The following is an 11,645-nucleotide window of genomic DNA, read 5'->3' as shown; positions in this document are numbered from 1 at the left end:
ATTAAACACATGCATTAATTACCTCAACGCAGTGAATCCAGATTCACTACAGTGAATCCAGATTCATTATCTCAACGAACACGTCCTTCACTGCAGTGAATCCAGATTCACTACAGTGAATCCAGATTCATTACCTCAACGAACACGTTTTTCACTACAGTGAATCCAGATTTGTGTTCGTTGAGGTAATTAATGCATGTAATTAATGCATGTGTTCGTTGACTGTTTGACTGACTCCCAGCCATTGGATTCATCTAGATCCAATGGATGATATTGGTTTTTAGTTTTTAGGCTAAGGAAGTTTTTATTAGAACCTCTCCCTAGGGGTGTGCAACAGTCGGTTCGGTTCGGTTTTTACCAAAATTTTAACAACCGAACCGAACCGCCTATAATTCAAAACCGAGCCGAACTGTTACAAGTCGGTTCGGTGCGGTTCGGTTCGGTTTGTTCGGTTCTAACTTCATCAAACTTCTTATCAAACAACAAACTGTGTTAAAGAAAAAAAATATCAACAAAGTAGGAGATTATGAAGCATTAAACATTAATATAATGATATTGTTTTCAACCCATAATGATCCAGAAAATGAGTTTAGAGTTTGAGTCTTTGACTCTTTGGTGATGAGTCGGGTAGGGTTTGAGATCAGAATGGGTAGTATTGCACTATATTCGGTCGGTTCGGGTCGGTTCGGGTTGAAAAGTTTCCAAACCGACCCGAACCGCCCTACTCATAAAACCGATTTTTTCGGATCGGTTCGATCGGTTTTTTCGGTTTGGACCGAACCATGCTCAGCCCTAAAGATTAGTTAATTAATCTGAAGTTGAATTTAAAAAAAAAATCAGTCTTGGGAGACTTATTTAAAAGAATTTATATGAGTTTCTTTTTCCAGTAAACGATTTGATATATGATGATCTGGAGTACTTATTTTAAAATTGGTTAGATTTTTGGGGACCAATATTATACATAAACTATTTATTAGTAAGGTGCAAGTATTAATTAGTTTTAAGAGGGAAACACAATTTTAGTGATCCATGTCTATTGAAGAAGAGTTGATGCATTATCATTCTCTCTATTTCTCTCAAGTTATAACTTATAAGTATATACAATATATTTACATATGATATATGTGTATAATATATAGCTATATAATAATATGTAAGTATATACTAATACATACTTATATAAATATAATAAGATTAATTTAATTTTTTAACAATTTTTTAAAAAAGGAAAAATTAAAAAGAAAACTAGGAGGCCGGCCCGGTGCCCGGCCCGGGCTAACCGGGCCCGGGTCCGGGTCACGGGTTTTGCTCGACCCGGTTGGACAAGGCTAAACAAGGCGCCAGGGTTTATACATTTCAGAATTTTGTAGTGTTGGGTTAGAAGTCCAATGCTAATTTAGCCCACACCCAGTCTGAGTTAATTTGGAGTACGACTAATCTTAACCGAATAATTAAAAGAGTAACAGTTTTTCTAACTTGTGCTCATGGTCACTCGTTAAGGGAAGAGAGAGATAGAGAGAAATGGATAGTAAGTAGATCCTTATCGATCTGCATTAATTTCTCTCTTTGTCTTTGTTATCTCCTAATGAATGCGTGTAGACACCCCTTGGAAAAACACATAGAGTTTCATCAATCTAATCTTTTTGCACTTTAGTACCCTAAAAATTCATCAAATAATGGTTAGTTGCAATTCAGTGCCCTAAAGTTTCATCAATTTTAATTTTCTTTCTCTGGAGCTTAAATTGTCCCCTTCCCTCCAGAGGGAGCGTACAAATGCGGGGAGGCCAAAAGTGAGGACGAGATGCACGTGGCCAAGTTCTTCTCCCCAAACCGAAAGCAACGATGCCTCTCCCTCCTCAACTCATGTTCCTCAACGTCCCAACTCCTCCAGATCCAGGCCCACATCCAAACCCTAGGCCTCTCCCGCGACCCGTTCCTCACGGCCCAGCTCCTCAAGCTCTCCTCCCTCTCCCCCTTCGCCCGCTTACCCTACGCCCGCTCCCTCTTATCCTACGCCCCCAACCCCACTCGCCCCTCCTTCAACCATCTAATCCGAGGGCTGAGCCGCAGCGACGCGGCGAAGCCTTAGCAGTCTTTGCCCAAATGCGGCGGGCCGGCGTCGAGCCCAACGAGCTCACGTACCCTTTCGTGCTCAAAGCATGCGCTCACTCGTCCGCCCTCGAGCTTGGGAAGCAAGCGCATTGTGATTGCATCAAGAGGGGGTTCCATCAAGTAGTTTATGTTCAGAACACCCTGATGCTGCTGTATGGGAGCTGCGGGCTCGTCCATGATGTTCGCAAGGCGTTTGATGAAATGACCCTTAGAACGTTAGTCTCTTGGAACACCATCTTGACGGCCCATGTTGATAACTTGTTCCCCGAAGAAGCAGTTGGCTTGTTCGGGAAAATGACGTCTGAACTGTTCGAGCCTGATGAGACCACTTTCGTGCTTCTTCTTTCTGCTGCGCCCGACTTTGGAAGTTTAAGATTTGGAAAATGGATTCACGGTCAAATTACCAGTCAGGGGTTCGATGTAAACGTGCAGCTGGGCACGGCGATCATCAATATGTACACAAAGTGTGGGGATTTATGTTCCGCTAAGAAAGTGTTTGAGAGGATGCGAGTGAAGAATGTGTGGACTTGGACTGCAATGATTCTTGGTTACGCTCACTACGGATCAGGGGAAGATGCCCTTGAGCTCTTCACACAGATGAAGGAATCTTCGGTCAGGCCTAACTATGTGACATTTCTCGGCGTTCTATGTGCTTGTAGCCATTCGGGTTTAGTAAATGAAGGGTTCCAATTCTTCAGTGAAATGGTGCGCGTGCACAAAATCAACCCTAGAATGACTCATTACAGTTCAATGGTCGATATACTAGGCCGAAAGGGTCTTCTCACTGAAGCATATGGGTTCATAAATAAAATGCCGGTGGATGCTGATGCAGTGGTGTGGAGAACATTGCTTAGTGCATGCCAAATACATATCGATAAAGATTTAGATGGGGTTGGAGAGAAGGCTAGAAGGAGATTGCTTGAGTTGGAGCCAAACAGAAGCGGGAATTATGTGATGGTCGCTAACATGTTTTCGGAGGCTGGATCATGGGAGGAAGCTGCGAGAGTAAGGAGGATGATGAGAGACGAGGGGTTGAAGAAAGTAGCTGGGGAGAGTTGTGTTGAAGTTGATAGATCAATATACAGGTTCGTCTCAGGGTGTGATGCTTATGATGATTGCGGGTATGTTTATGACATGTTGGATGGATTGAGCTTGAATATGAAGATGATTGGCTCCAAGGGTTTCATATCCCTTGAAGAACTAGAGGATGGACTGTGATTTGAAGGATAGTGAGTGTTCCATCATTTTTTTTACTCTTACATTTATGTGTATATATGATGTATCTACGCATGCAAATTTTTTTACTATGATCAATTATTTATTTATGATAAAATTCATTTTGTGTCTATTTGACCCGTTGGAATGTGCAAATTTAGATTCTAATAGAGATTAAATGTAGAGTAGTCTAAGCCATGGATCTAGGTAATGGACAAATAGAGGGCGTAACATATAATATGCTACTCATTAACTGGTTAGGCCGTGTTATTTGCCATTGACTCTAGATTATGCACATGACTCTCAATTATACATTCTAGTTCTAGTTGTATAGGCAGTTGACACTGGTGTATTTGCCATGAAACACTCCTTTTAAAAATTTTCTGATGCCGGGACTCTGCAGCAGAGAAATAAGCGAAGAACGCCAAGACTCCTCAACCGTTAAGAGCAGTTACACAGAGGAAGAATTCATCGCCTTTTGATGCCCAATGATGCGACTTCGAGGCTAGTGTTAGGAAACAGCTTTGTTCAAGTGATCCACTACCTTCTAACATCGAAAAGACCGACTCCAACTAGGTACAACGCAAGGTACAACAAGGTTGCAATAGCTATTCGTAACCGGATGCAAGCTCTCCAGATATCAGGGTAAGTTCGAATGAGAGGGGTCAGCACGCCTGCATCTTTGGATCAGAGATCCAGTACGTAGCAACAGATTATTATCACGGGCAAGAAAAGTGCTAAGCTCAACCATCCACCTTACGAAAGTGCGTACGTTCATTGACCGCACGCCGATACCTTCGGGAGAGGAAAATGCAAGTAAGGACCTAGCTAGGCGCTCCGCTGTCAATTAGCTTAAGTTTTTTTTTTAGCGAATCAGATTATTAGAATCGGACTAAGGTAGGAATTATGGTACAATAACAATAGGTGCTCATAATTTCTAGATTATGCCTCGGATAATCCAGAGTCCGCGTGCAATTTTCTGGAGCAGTTGCTCAAGCATTGGGTTCCTTGTGTGCTGCGTAGTTAAGAAGAAGATCATCTATGATCCTATTAGCTCTAGCTCTAGGAAAAGCAAAACGGTCGGCTACTTGATCTCAGTTTAATTAATTAATTAATTAATTAATTGCTCAGTGAACGGCTCCAAAAAGGAGCTCGACCTTCCCTATGATTGAGAGAGTAGTCAAAGAAGCAGAGATTTGATGACGTGGGGGCTTCGGAAAAGGAAATCATTCAAAATATACGTGGTAGCAGGATGACGTGGGGGCAAGAAGAGCTTGGGAAAAGGAGTTATTACGTAAAATCGAGCTTGGGAAAAAGATGACGTGGCCAAAGTTCTCCCCGAGACAACAATGCGTCTCCCTCCTGAGCTCGTGTTCCTCGATGTCCCAGCTCCTCCAGGTCCAGGCCCACATCCAAACCCTGGGCCTCTCCCACGACCCAGTCCTCACGGCCCAGCTCATCAAGCTCTCCTCCATCTCCCCCTTCGCCCGCTTACCCTACGCCCGCTCCCTCTTATCCTCCGCCCCCAACCCCAGCCGCCCCTCCTTCAACCATGTAATCCGAGGACTGAGCCACGGATGCGTCGAGCTGGGATCGAGCCCAACGAGCTCACTTACCCTTTCGTGCTCAAAGCATGCGCCCACTCATCGGCCTTTGGTCTTGGAAAACAAATCCATTGTGATTGCGTCAAGAGGGGGTTCCACGACGTGGTTTTTGTTCAAAACGCCCTGATGCTCCTTTACGGGAGCTGTGGACTTGTCTATGAGGTTTGCATGGTGTTCGACGAAATGCCTCTGCGAACAATGGTTTCTTGGAACACCATCTTGACGGCGCACGTTGATAACTCGTTCCATGAGGAAGCAATTGGGTTGCTTAGGCAAATGAGGTCTGATCTATTCGAGCCGAACGAGACCACTTTCGTGGTTCTTCTTTCTGCTGCCGCTGTGCTTGGAAGCTTGAGGTTTGGGAAATGGGTCCACGGTCAAATTATTAGTTGGGGGATCGATCTGAGCGTTCAGTTGGGGACAGCAGTTGTCAATATGTATGCAAAGTGTGGGGATTTATATTTCGCAACGAGAGTCTTTGAGAGGATGCGAGCGAGGAATGTGTGTACTTGGAATGTGATGATACTTGGTTATGCCCACTACGGATCAGGAAAGGAGGCCCTTGAACTCTTCTCGCAGATGAAGACATCATCGATCAGGCCTAACTATGTGACATTTCTCACGGTTCTAAGTGCATGTAGCCATTCTGGTTTGATAAATGAAGGATTCGAATTCTTCGACGAGATGGTGAACGTTCATTCCATCGAGCCTAGGATGACCCATTACTGTGCAATGGTTGATATACTGGGCCGAAAGGGTCTTCTTCTTGAAGCATATGAGTTTATAAACCAAATTCCGATAGATCCTGATGCAGTGGTGTGGAGAACATTGCTTAGTGCATGTCAGTTACACGCCGATAAGGATGTACATGGGATTGTTGAGATGGCTAGAAGGGAATTGCTTGAGTTGGAGCCAAAAAGAAGCGATAATTATGTCATCATTGCCAACATGTTTTCGGAGGTTGGATCGTGGGATGAAGCGGCGAGAGTGAGGAAGATAATGAAAGATGAGGGGTTAAAGAAAGTTGCAGGAGAGAGCTGTGTTGAAGTTGGTAAATCGATAAATAGGTTTGTCTGTGGGGGTGATGCCAATGATGATTGTGGGTTTGTTTACGATTTGTTAGATGGCTTGAGCTTGAATATGAAGACGATTGGCTTCAAGGATGTCATTTCCCTTCAACATTTAGAGCACAGATTGTGATTAATTCCAGATTTGTGAGTTTTCTCTCTCAATTTTTTTTCTTACTCTTACATGCGTAGGTACATTGTATATTTTTACACATGCAATTGCAATTTCTTAAATATGATGAATTATTTATGATAAAATTCTTTTGTATCCATTTAACTTGTTGGAATATGCAAATTTAGATTTTGTCTTTAATTTTGTTCAAGCTAAAATAAAGTAGTTGATGGATTTTACCTCTGCCGGAAGGGTAGTGATAAGTGTACTACTCCCATTGTACTCATTTGGTACTCCTAGTCGCAAAAAAGTAGGGCCATGATGACTCATCATTACAATTTTCATGTGGTGAGTCATCATGACCCCAACTCTTTTGTGAGTGAGAAGTACCAAATGAGTACAGGGGGTAGTACACTTAGCATTTTCCCTGGCGGAATCCATCAATTCTGAGCTTTTATTTTCCAGAAACTATTGTCAACTACAGCATGTGAGAGAAAACTTTCGGAAATGGAGATTGTCAAGATTCTAGGTAAATACCTGCATAGAAATATGGAAAAACGCATAGGCTAGAGGGTGATGCGAAATCAAATAGATGCTGAGATAGGGAATATTTGAATGAAAAGTGAAAATAAATGAAAAAAATAATAATATAGTGTTTGTTATATTTGCAATAAATCACAACCATTTAAAAGTTACCGAAATGATGGTGGTGGTGTTAGATAGATATTTGATGTAGAGTAGTCTATGCATCAAGTTTATATTATGAGAAATATGGAGAAACTTGGTACCAAGTTCTTGCATTGAACTTGGTAGTGAGGTGGCCAAATCACCCCCTACATCACACCTTGAAAATGGAGCCTCTTTTTAAAAGTAGGTGAATAGTGATTGAGGCTCTCTCTTCAAGGTGTGATGTAGGGTGGGGATTTGTGATTGAGGCTCTCTCTTCAAGGTGTGATGTAGGGTGGGGATTTGGCCACCTCACTACCAAGTTCAATGAAGAAACTTGGTACCAAGTTTCTCCATATTTCTCTTATATTATTGTCATTTACTCTTAAGATTTTACGTGTGACTGTCCATGATATAAGCGGTTGACACTAATTAATGTATTTGCCAAGAAACAGACCTATTATGCAATTGACTCGGAATACCATTTCAGGTTTGACTCAGGAGTAATGGTTAAAGTTTCAAATTGAAGCCCACACTTTTCGTTAATGCAAATTTACAAAACTATATATATATATATATATATATATATATATATATATATATTTTCTATACATTTCTATAAACTGTGTTTGGCTCCAAAAAAATTTACAGAAATGTTTTCTGTAAAGTACAGAAAAGTACCAAATTTTATGGAAATTGATTTCCTTCTAAAATGGGAGGAAATCTCTTGTAAATCTGACGCATTCATTATTTAAATAATAAAACTCATTAACTCTTTTCTACAAAGTTCTCACTTTTCTATAAAGTTGGTGGTGTTTGGTTACATTTCTATAAATTATAGGAAATGTTGCTATTTTACCAAAAGTTATTTCTTATTTTCTTGTTTTGAACCAAACAAGCACAATACAAAAAATAAGAAAATTTGTACTTTTTAACTTCCCAAAACTTTTTCTATAATTTTTTTAAAGAAATACAAGGAAATCAAATTTGAGATGGAAAACATTTCCTATAATTTATAGAAATGTAACCAAACACCCCCTTAGCATATTTGATGTGGATCTGGGTCCTTTACGAAGAGCTGCCGGCAGTGGTAGGCGATGCGCTGGTAATTCCCGTAATAATTCTCTTAATAAATCACTTCATCATTAAGATATACATGAGTTTTTGTTGACGGCTGCATTTATAATCTCAAATTAATCCCCTCTCCCCTCCGCTCTCTCCACATCTTAGCAAGCGTTTCGATTTACTTACGATTACTTCAGTTACATTAATAATGGACTGAAGCCTTTCTCAAAAAACTAGACTCGTGCTTTTCTTTGTAAAAATAAATAAATAAAAACAAAATATCTGAATTGAAGTGCTATTTCATTTATCACCAATTTTCAGGAATGAACTTAACCTACAGTCATGATCAGAATACATTGTGGACGTGTTAGGAGGGAGGCGCTAGCTGTTGGATAGGGAGGCGCTGTTGGATAGGGAGGCGCGTGCAACTTCATTAAATAAAATAAAATCAAATCAAATCTTAGAGTATCCAGCAAATAAAACTATGGTCGAATTCTGTTATCTCCAAATCCAGAAGATGCTTTAAAACCTCAATTATGAAGTGTAGTACGTATAACCCTTTTGTTCAGAGGTTTTCTTTCCCAAAAAATGAAGAGTGAAGGCGTTTTCAGTTTAATGCCAGCCAAGTAGTACGTGCTTAATTAAATTTAATAAATTTAATGATCTCCTTCTTAATGGGATAGCCCACGAATTGGAGCTATTATAATTATTCTAAATTTGTAACTCCAATTCCAATTATAATCCCCTATCTCCTCGCAATTAATTACTTTTTGCATGGGTTGATATTCTTCTTGCACGTTCTCCCACACATATCATTCCCTTGTACTCATGTATATATTTACACCCAAATCATTCTTTCCTTACTGATCTCTCTCTCTCTCTCTCTCTCTCTCTAAAATCAAATGGATATCAAACAATTAGATAACTGGGTTGGTTATGAAGGACAAATGACTGCACCAGATTACTTAGAGTTGAGGTAAATCTCTCACAAGTGACACACTTGGTTTATTTTTGCATTAGACTTTGGTTATTACATTTTTATTTTCTTTATTTATTTCCCCCCTATCTTTTAGTAAATAAATTATAGAGGATTTCTTATTAGACTAAGTTTTCAACTTATATGTGGCAAATGTAAATTTGTCATCTTTCTATTCTTTTCCCCCGCCCCTTCAATTTCTATGTTCCCTAATTGTAAATATTGAGAGCACATATATAAGAATGTTCAAACTGTTTGGTTGCATGCAGTGGATTTCCACATTGGAGGGATTGGCAGTTGGATTTTCCAGTAGTAGAAGAAGATGTTGTAGAGGCAGTTCCTCTAATGCAGCGATACCAATGGGAGCCTCTCTTCCCTCCTCATGATGATCTCTTCGAAGGTTAATATTGAGTAATTTAGCCGACAACAATTAATCATATAAAAGTTTTCATTTCATCACGGCATGCATGTGTTAATTCATTAATTGCTTATTTTCCTTGGTGTTAATATTGTAGTGGAATTCAATACCCTGCTTGATGAAGAAAACCATAGGCCTTGGGAGAGCACTCACATGACCAAGAAAAGAAATTTAATAGAAGAGAACAATGGAAAGGAGAAGGAACTGTGTATAAGGGGTAGCAGAGACGAGAAGAACCTAACGTTTGAAGAGGTGTCAAAGTACTTCTATATGCCAATAACTCAGGCAGCGAGAGAGCTCCACGTTGGGCTCACTCTTCTGAAGAAGAAGTGCAGAGAGTTGGGGATTCCTCGATGGCCTCATCGCAAAATGAAGAGCCTGCAGGCTCTCATCAAAAATGTTCAGGTTTTTTTTGCCCCTCTTTTATTTTGAGTATGAGATATATAAATCTTTCTCATCGGCTCCTTGAAACATGCCAGCATAGCTAATACTGGTCTAATTTCAGTCTTGGCTGGAATTTTACAAAATCAGTTGGTCAAACATACTCGCGCCGAGTTTGTGTGATCTATTCATTGCTGACTTCTGTGAATAAATTCAGCGAGTATTGGGAATATAAAATCTGTTTTACAGCAAGAATTAGCGGAAACCAGTAAACTCGATAATTCTTATTCTTAATTGGTCATAGAATTTAAACTAGTGATGTTTTCAACGGATTCATAATTATGGAGAATGTACTTTCTTTAATTTAGGCCAAAAAGATGTGTAGAAATGATGATTCACGCCAAGAAATTTAAACGAGCAATATTTTATTTATTGAAAATTTTTCATTTTTGAATATCATGTGTTGTAAAGAAGTTAGTTAGTTTATCATAAATTCCTGACTGAATATATATAGCAAACTACTAATCTTTTTTCTTTTCTTTTTCTTTTTCTTTTGGGCAATCCGACCAAGGTGTCAAAACTACTATTCAATATTCGTGATGCTGGAACCCGTATGTTCAAATTAGAGACATAGGAGAAATGATCATGCTTAAAAGTCTAATTAATAATAAACCTACACTTGAGACTCTTTGTTTCCAGTCAGCGTGGAACTACTAATAGATCCTAATAATGGAATTGCGCGTAACGTGTGAGCTGGCAGGAATTGGAGAGAGAGGAAGGGGAAGCAGGAGAAGTGCAGTTGCGGAGCACGATAGAGATACTGGAACAGGAGAAGAAGTTGATGGAGAAGAAGCCGGACATGAAGCTTGAGGAGAAGACCAAGAGGCTTAGGCAAGCTTGCTTCAAGGCCAATTACAAGAAGAGAAGGCTGACCCTAATGTCCGCAGCAGCAGATCAGGAGCAGCACTCTCCCGCTTCCCTTTGTAATGGATCAGTTCTTGAGTATTTCAACGGTCAAACTAAAAGATTTTGAGCTCAAACATGAATATTATTATAAGTATATTATAGCAGGCTGACCTTAGTTCTAGCTTCTTTTTTTTCCAATCATTGTAGTAGACTAAATAATTAGCCTCCTTTGATTTTGGTTTTCTTGTGTATATCCTCAGCTGTTTACTGCATGCCTTTTCGTTTTCCTTCTTTTTTTTAATGAGTGATTAAGGCTGGAATCTAGATTTTGATCGTGGTTTGCAAAGGGTGTATAGAAAGAAATATCTCAACAAAATTAATAAAACTAATTTCATAAAAGGACAAGATGACGGGAAATATTACAGCGATACAAATTAATTGACAAAATGGGTAATGCGTAGTGTAAAATATAGATAATTCAGAGGAGAAATCAAACTGTGAAACTTATTTTTAAGATAGAAGTGAAGATGGAGGAGTGTATTACAGTACAAATTAGCGTACAGGTATCTACTATAGAAAAATGACAAAATTCAAATTTAAAAAAAATCCCTGCATTTTGCGTGATTAAAAGTTGTTATCAATATTAAGATTAAAATTTCTCGAAAATAATAAAGGAACGAAAAGGTTTTTCTTATATTAGTTCCCCACATCTATCTTATTTTTAACTAAGTGCCCAAAGTCTCAAATATTTTTAACAAAGTCCCTCAAAACCATGGGTATTCTTAAATAAGTCCCCAAAATTTACATTTTTCTCTTAAAAAATGCCCTCCAAGTTATAAAATTATTAATATAACTTTAAACTAACTAATTTGCATTAATGTTACTAGTTTATCCCTCATCTTCTCTAGATAATTAGGTCCGATACCTGCAACAACGTGCAAAACAGACTTACCAAAAAATAACGAGTAGCAAAAAAGGTTGAGAGATGAGTTTTGAGGAGAAAATAAGTAGGAAAGAGGAGGATAAAATATTCAAGATTAATGAATTTTAGTTAATTTGGAGTTAATCTAATCATACTCCTTTTAAAAGTACGAGTTAGGGAAAAGCTTTCTATGGTCAATAT

At 39.2% G+C, this 11,645-nt stretch overlaps 3 protein-coding genes across 4 annotated transcripts; all 3 read left to right on the top strand.

Moving 5' to 3' along the window:
• Positions 1,771–4,903, top strand: LOC109832561 (pentatricopeptide repeat-containing protein At2g36730-like). The gene is given in 3 exon segments (XM_020399904.1): positions 1,771–2,075; positions 2,078–3,341; positions 3,731–4,903. Coding segments are annotated over 2 exon segments (1,527 nt in total). The 5' UTR covers positions 1,771–1,801; the 3' UTR covers positions 3,331–3,341; positions 3,731–4,903.
• LOC109832562 (pentatricopeptide repeat-containing protein At2g36730-like) lies at positions 4,905–6,229 on the top strand. The gene has a single exon (XM_020399905.1). It carries the CDS (start codon positions 4,905–4,907, stop codon positions 6,129–6,131), a length of 1,227 nt encoding a protein of 408 aa, XP_020255494.1. The 3' UTR covers positions 6,132–6,229.
• LOC109832563 (protein RKD1-like) lies at positions 6,063–10,764 on the top strand. 2 transcript variants are annotated; one of them, XM_020399906.1, is made up of 5 exons: positions 6,089–6,145; positions 8,763–8,817; positions 9,087–9,217; positions 9,333–9,640; positions 10,377–10,764. In XM_020399906.1, the coding sequence occupies exons 2-5, from the start codon at positions 8,789–8,791 to the stop codon at positions 10,647–10,649; spliced, it is 741 nt and encodes a 246-aa protein (XP_020255495.1). In that variant the 5' UTR covers positions 6,089–6,145; positions 8,763–8,788; the 3' UTR covers positions 10,650–10,764. The 2 variants fall into 2 exon arrangements, with proteins under 2 accessions (XP_020255496.1, XP_020255495.1); XM_020399907.1 differs by lacking the exon at positions 8,763–8,817 and having other exon boundaries at positions 6,063–6,145.

The sequence above is a fragment of the Asparagus officinalis genome, chromosome 3, assembly GCF_001876935.1.
Source record: "Asparagus officinalis chromosome 3, Aspof.V1, whole genome shotgun sequence".
In the NCBI taxonomy this organism is placed as follows: Eukaryota; Viridiplantae; Streptophyta; class Magnoliopsida; order Asparagales; family Asparagaceae; genus Asparagus; species Asparagus officinalis.
Note: the sequence above shows the minus strand (reverse complement) of the source record. Positions and strands in the feature narration are given on the sequence as shown.

Bases quoted from the DNA above. Each gene is read 5' to 3' on its own strand.
- LOC109832563 (XM_020399906.1), top strand. From the start codon at position 8,789: ATGACTGCACCAGATTACTTAGAGTTGAG. The intron at 9,218-9,332 runs GTTAATATTGAG...TTAATATTGTAG, and splicing joins TCATGATGATCTCTTCGAAG to TGGAATTCAATACCCTGCTT. The intron at 9,641-10,376 runs GTTTTTTTTGCC...GTGAGCTGGCAG, and splicing joins CTCTCATCAAAAATGTTCAG to GAATTGGAGAGAGAGGAAGG.
- LOC109832562 (XM_020399905.1), top strand. From the start codon at position 4,905: ATGCGTCGAGCTGGGATCGAGCCCAACGAGCTCACTTACCCTTTCGTG.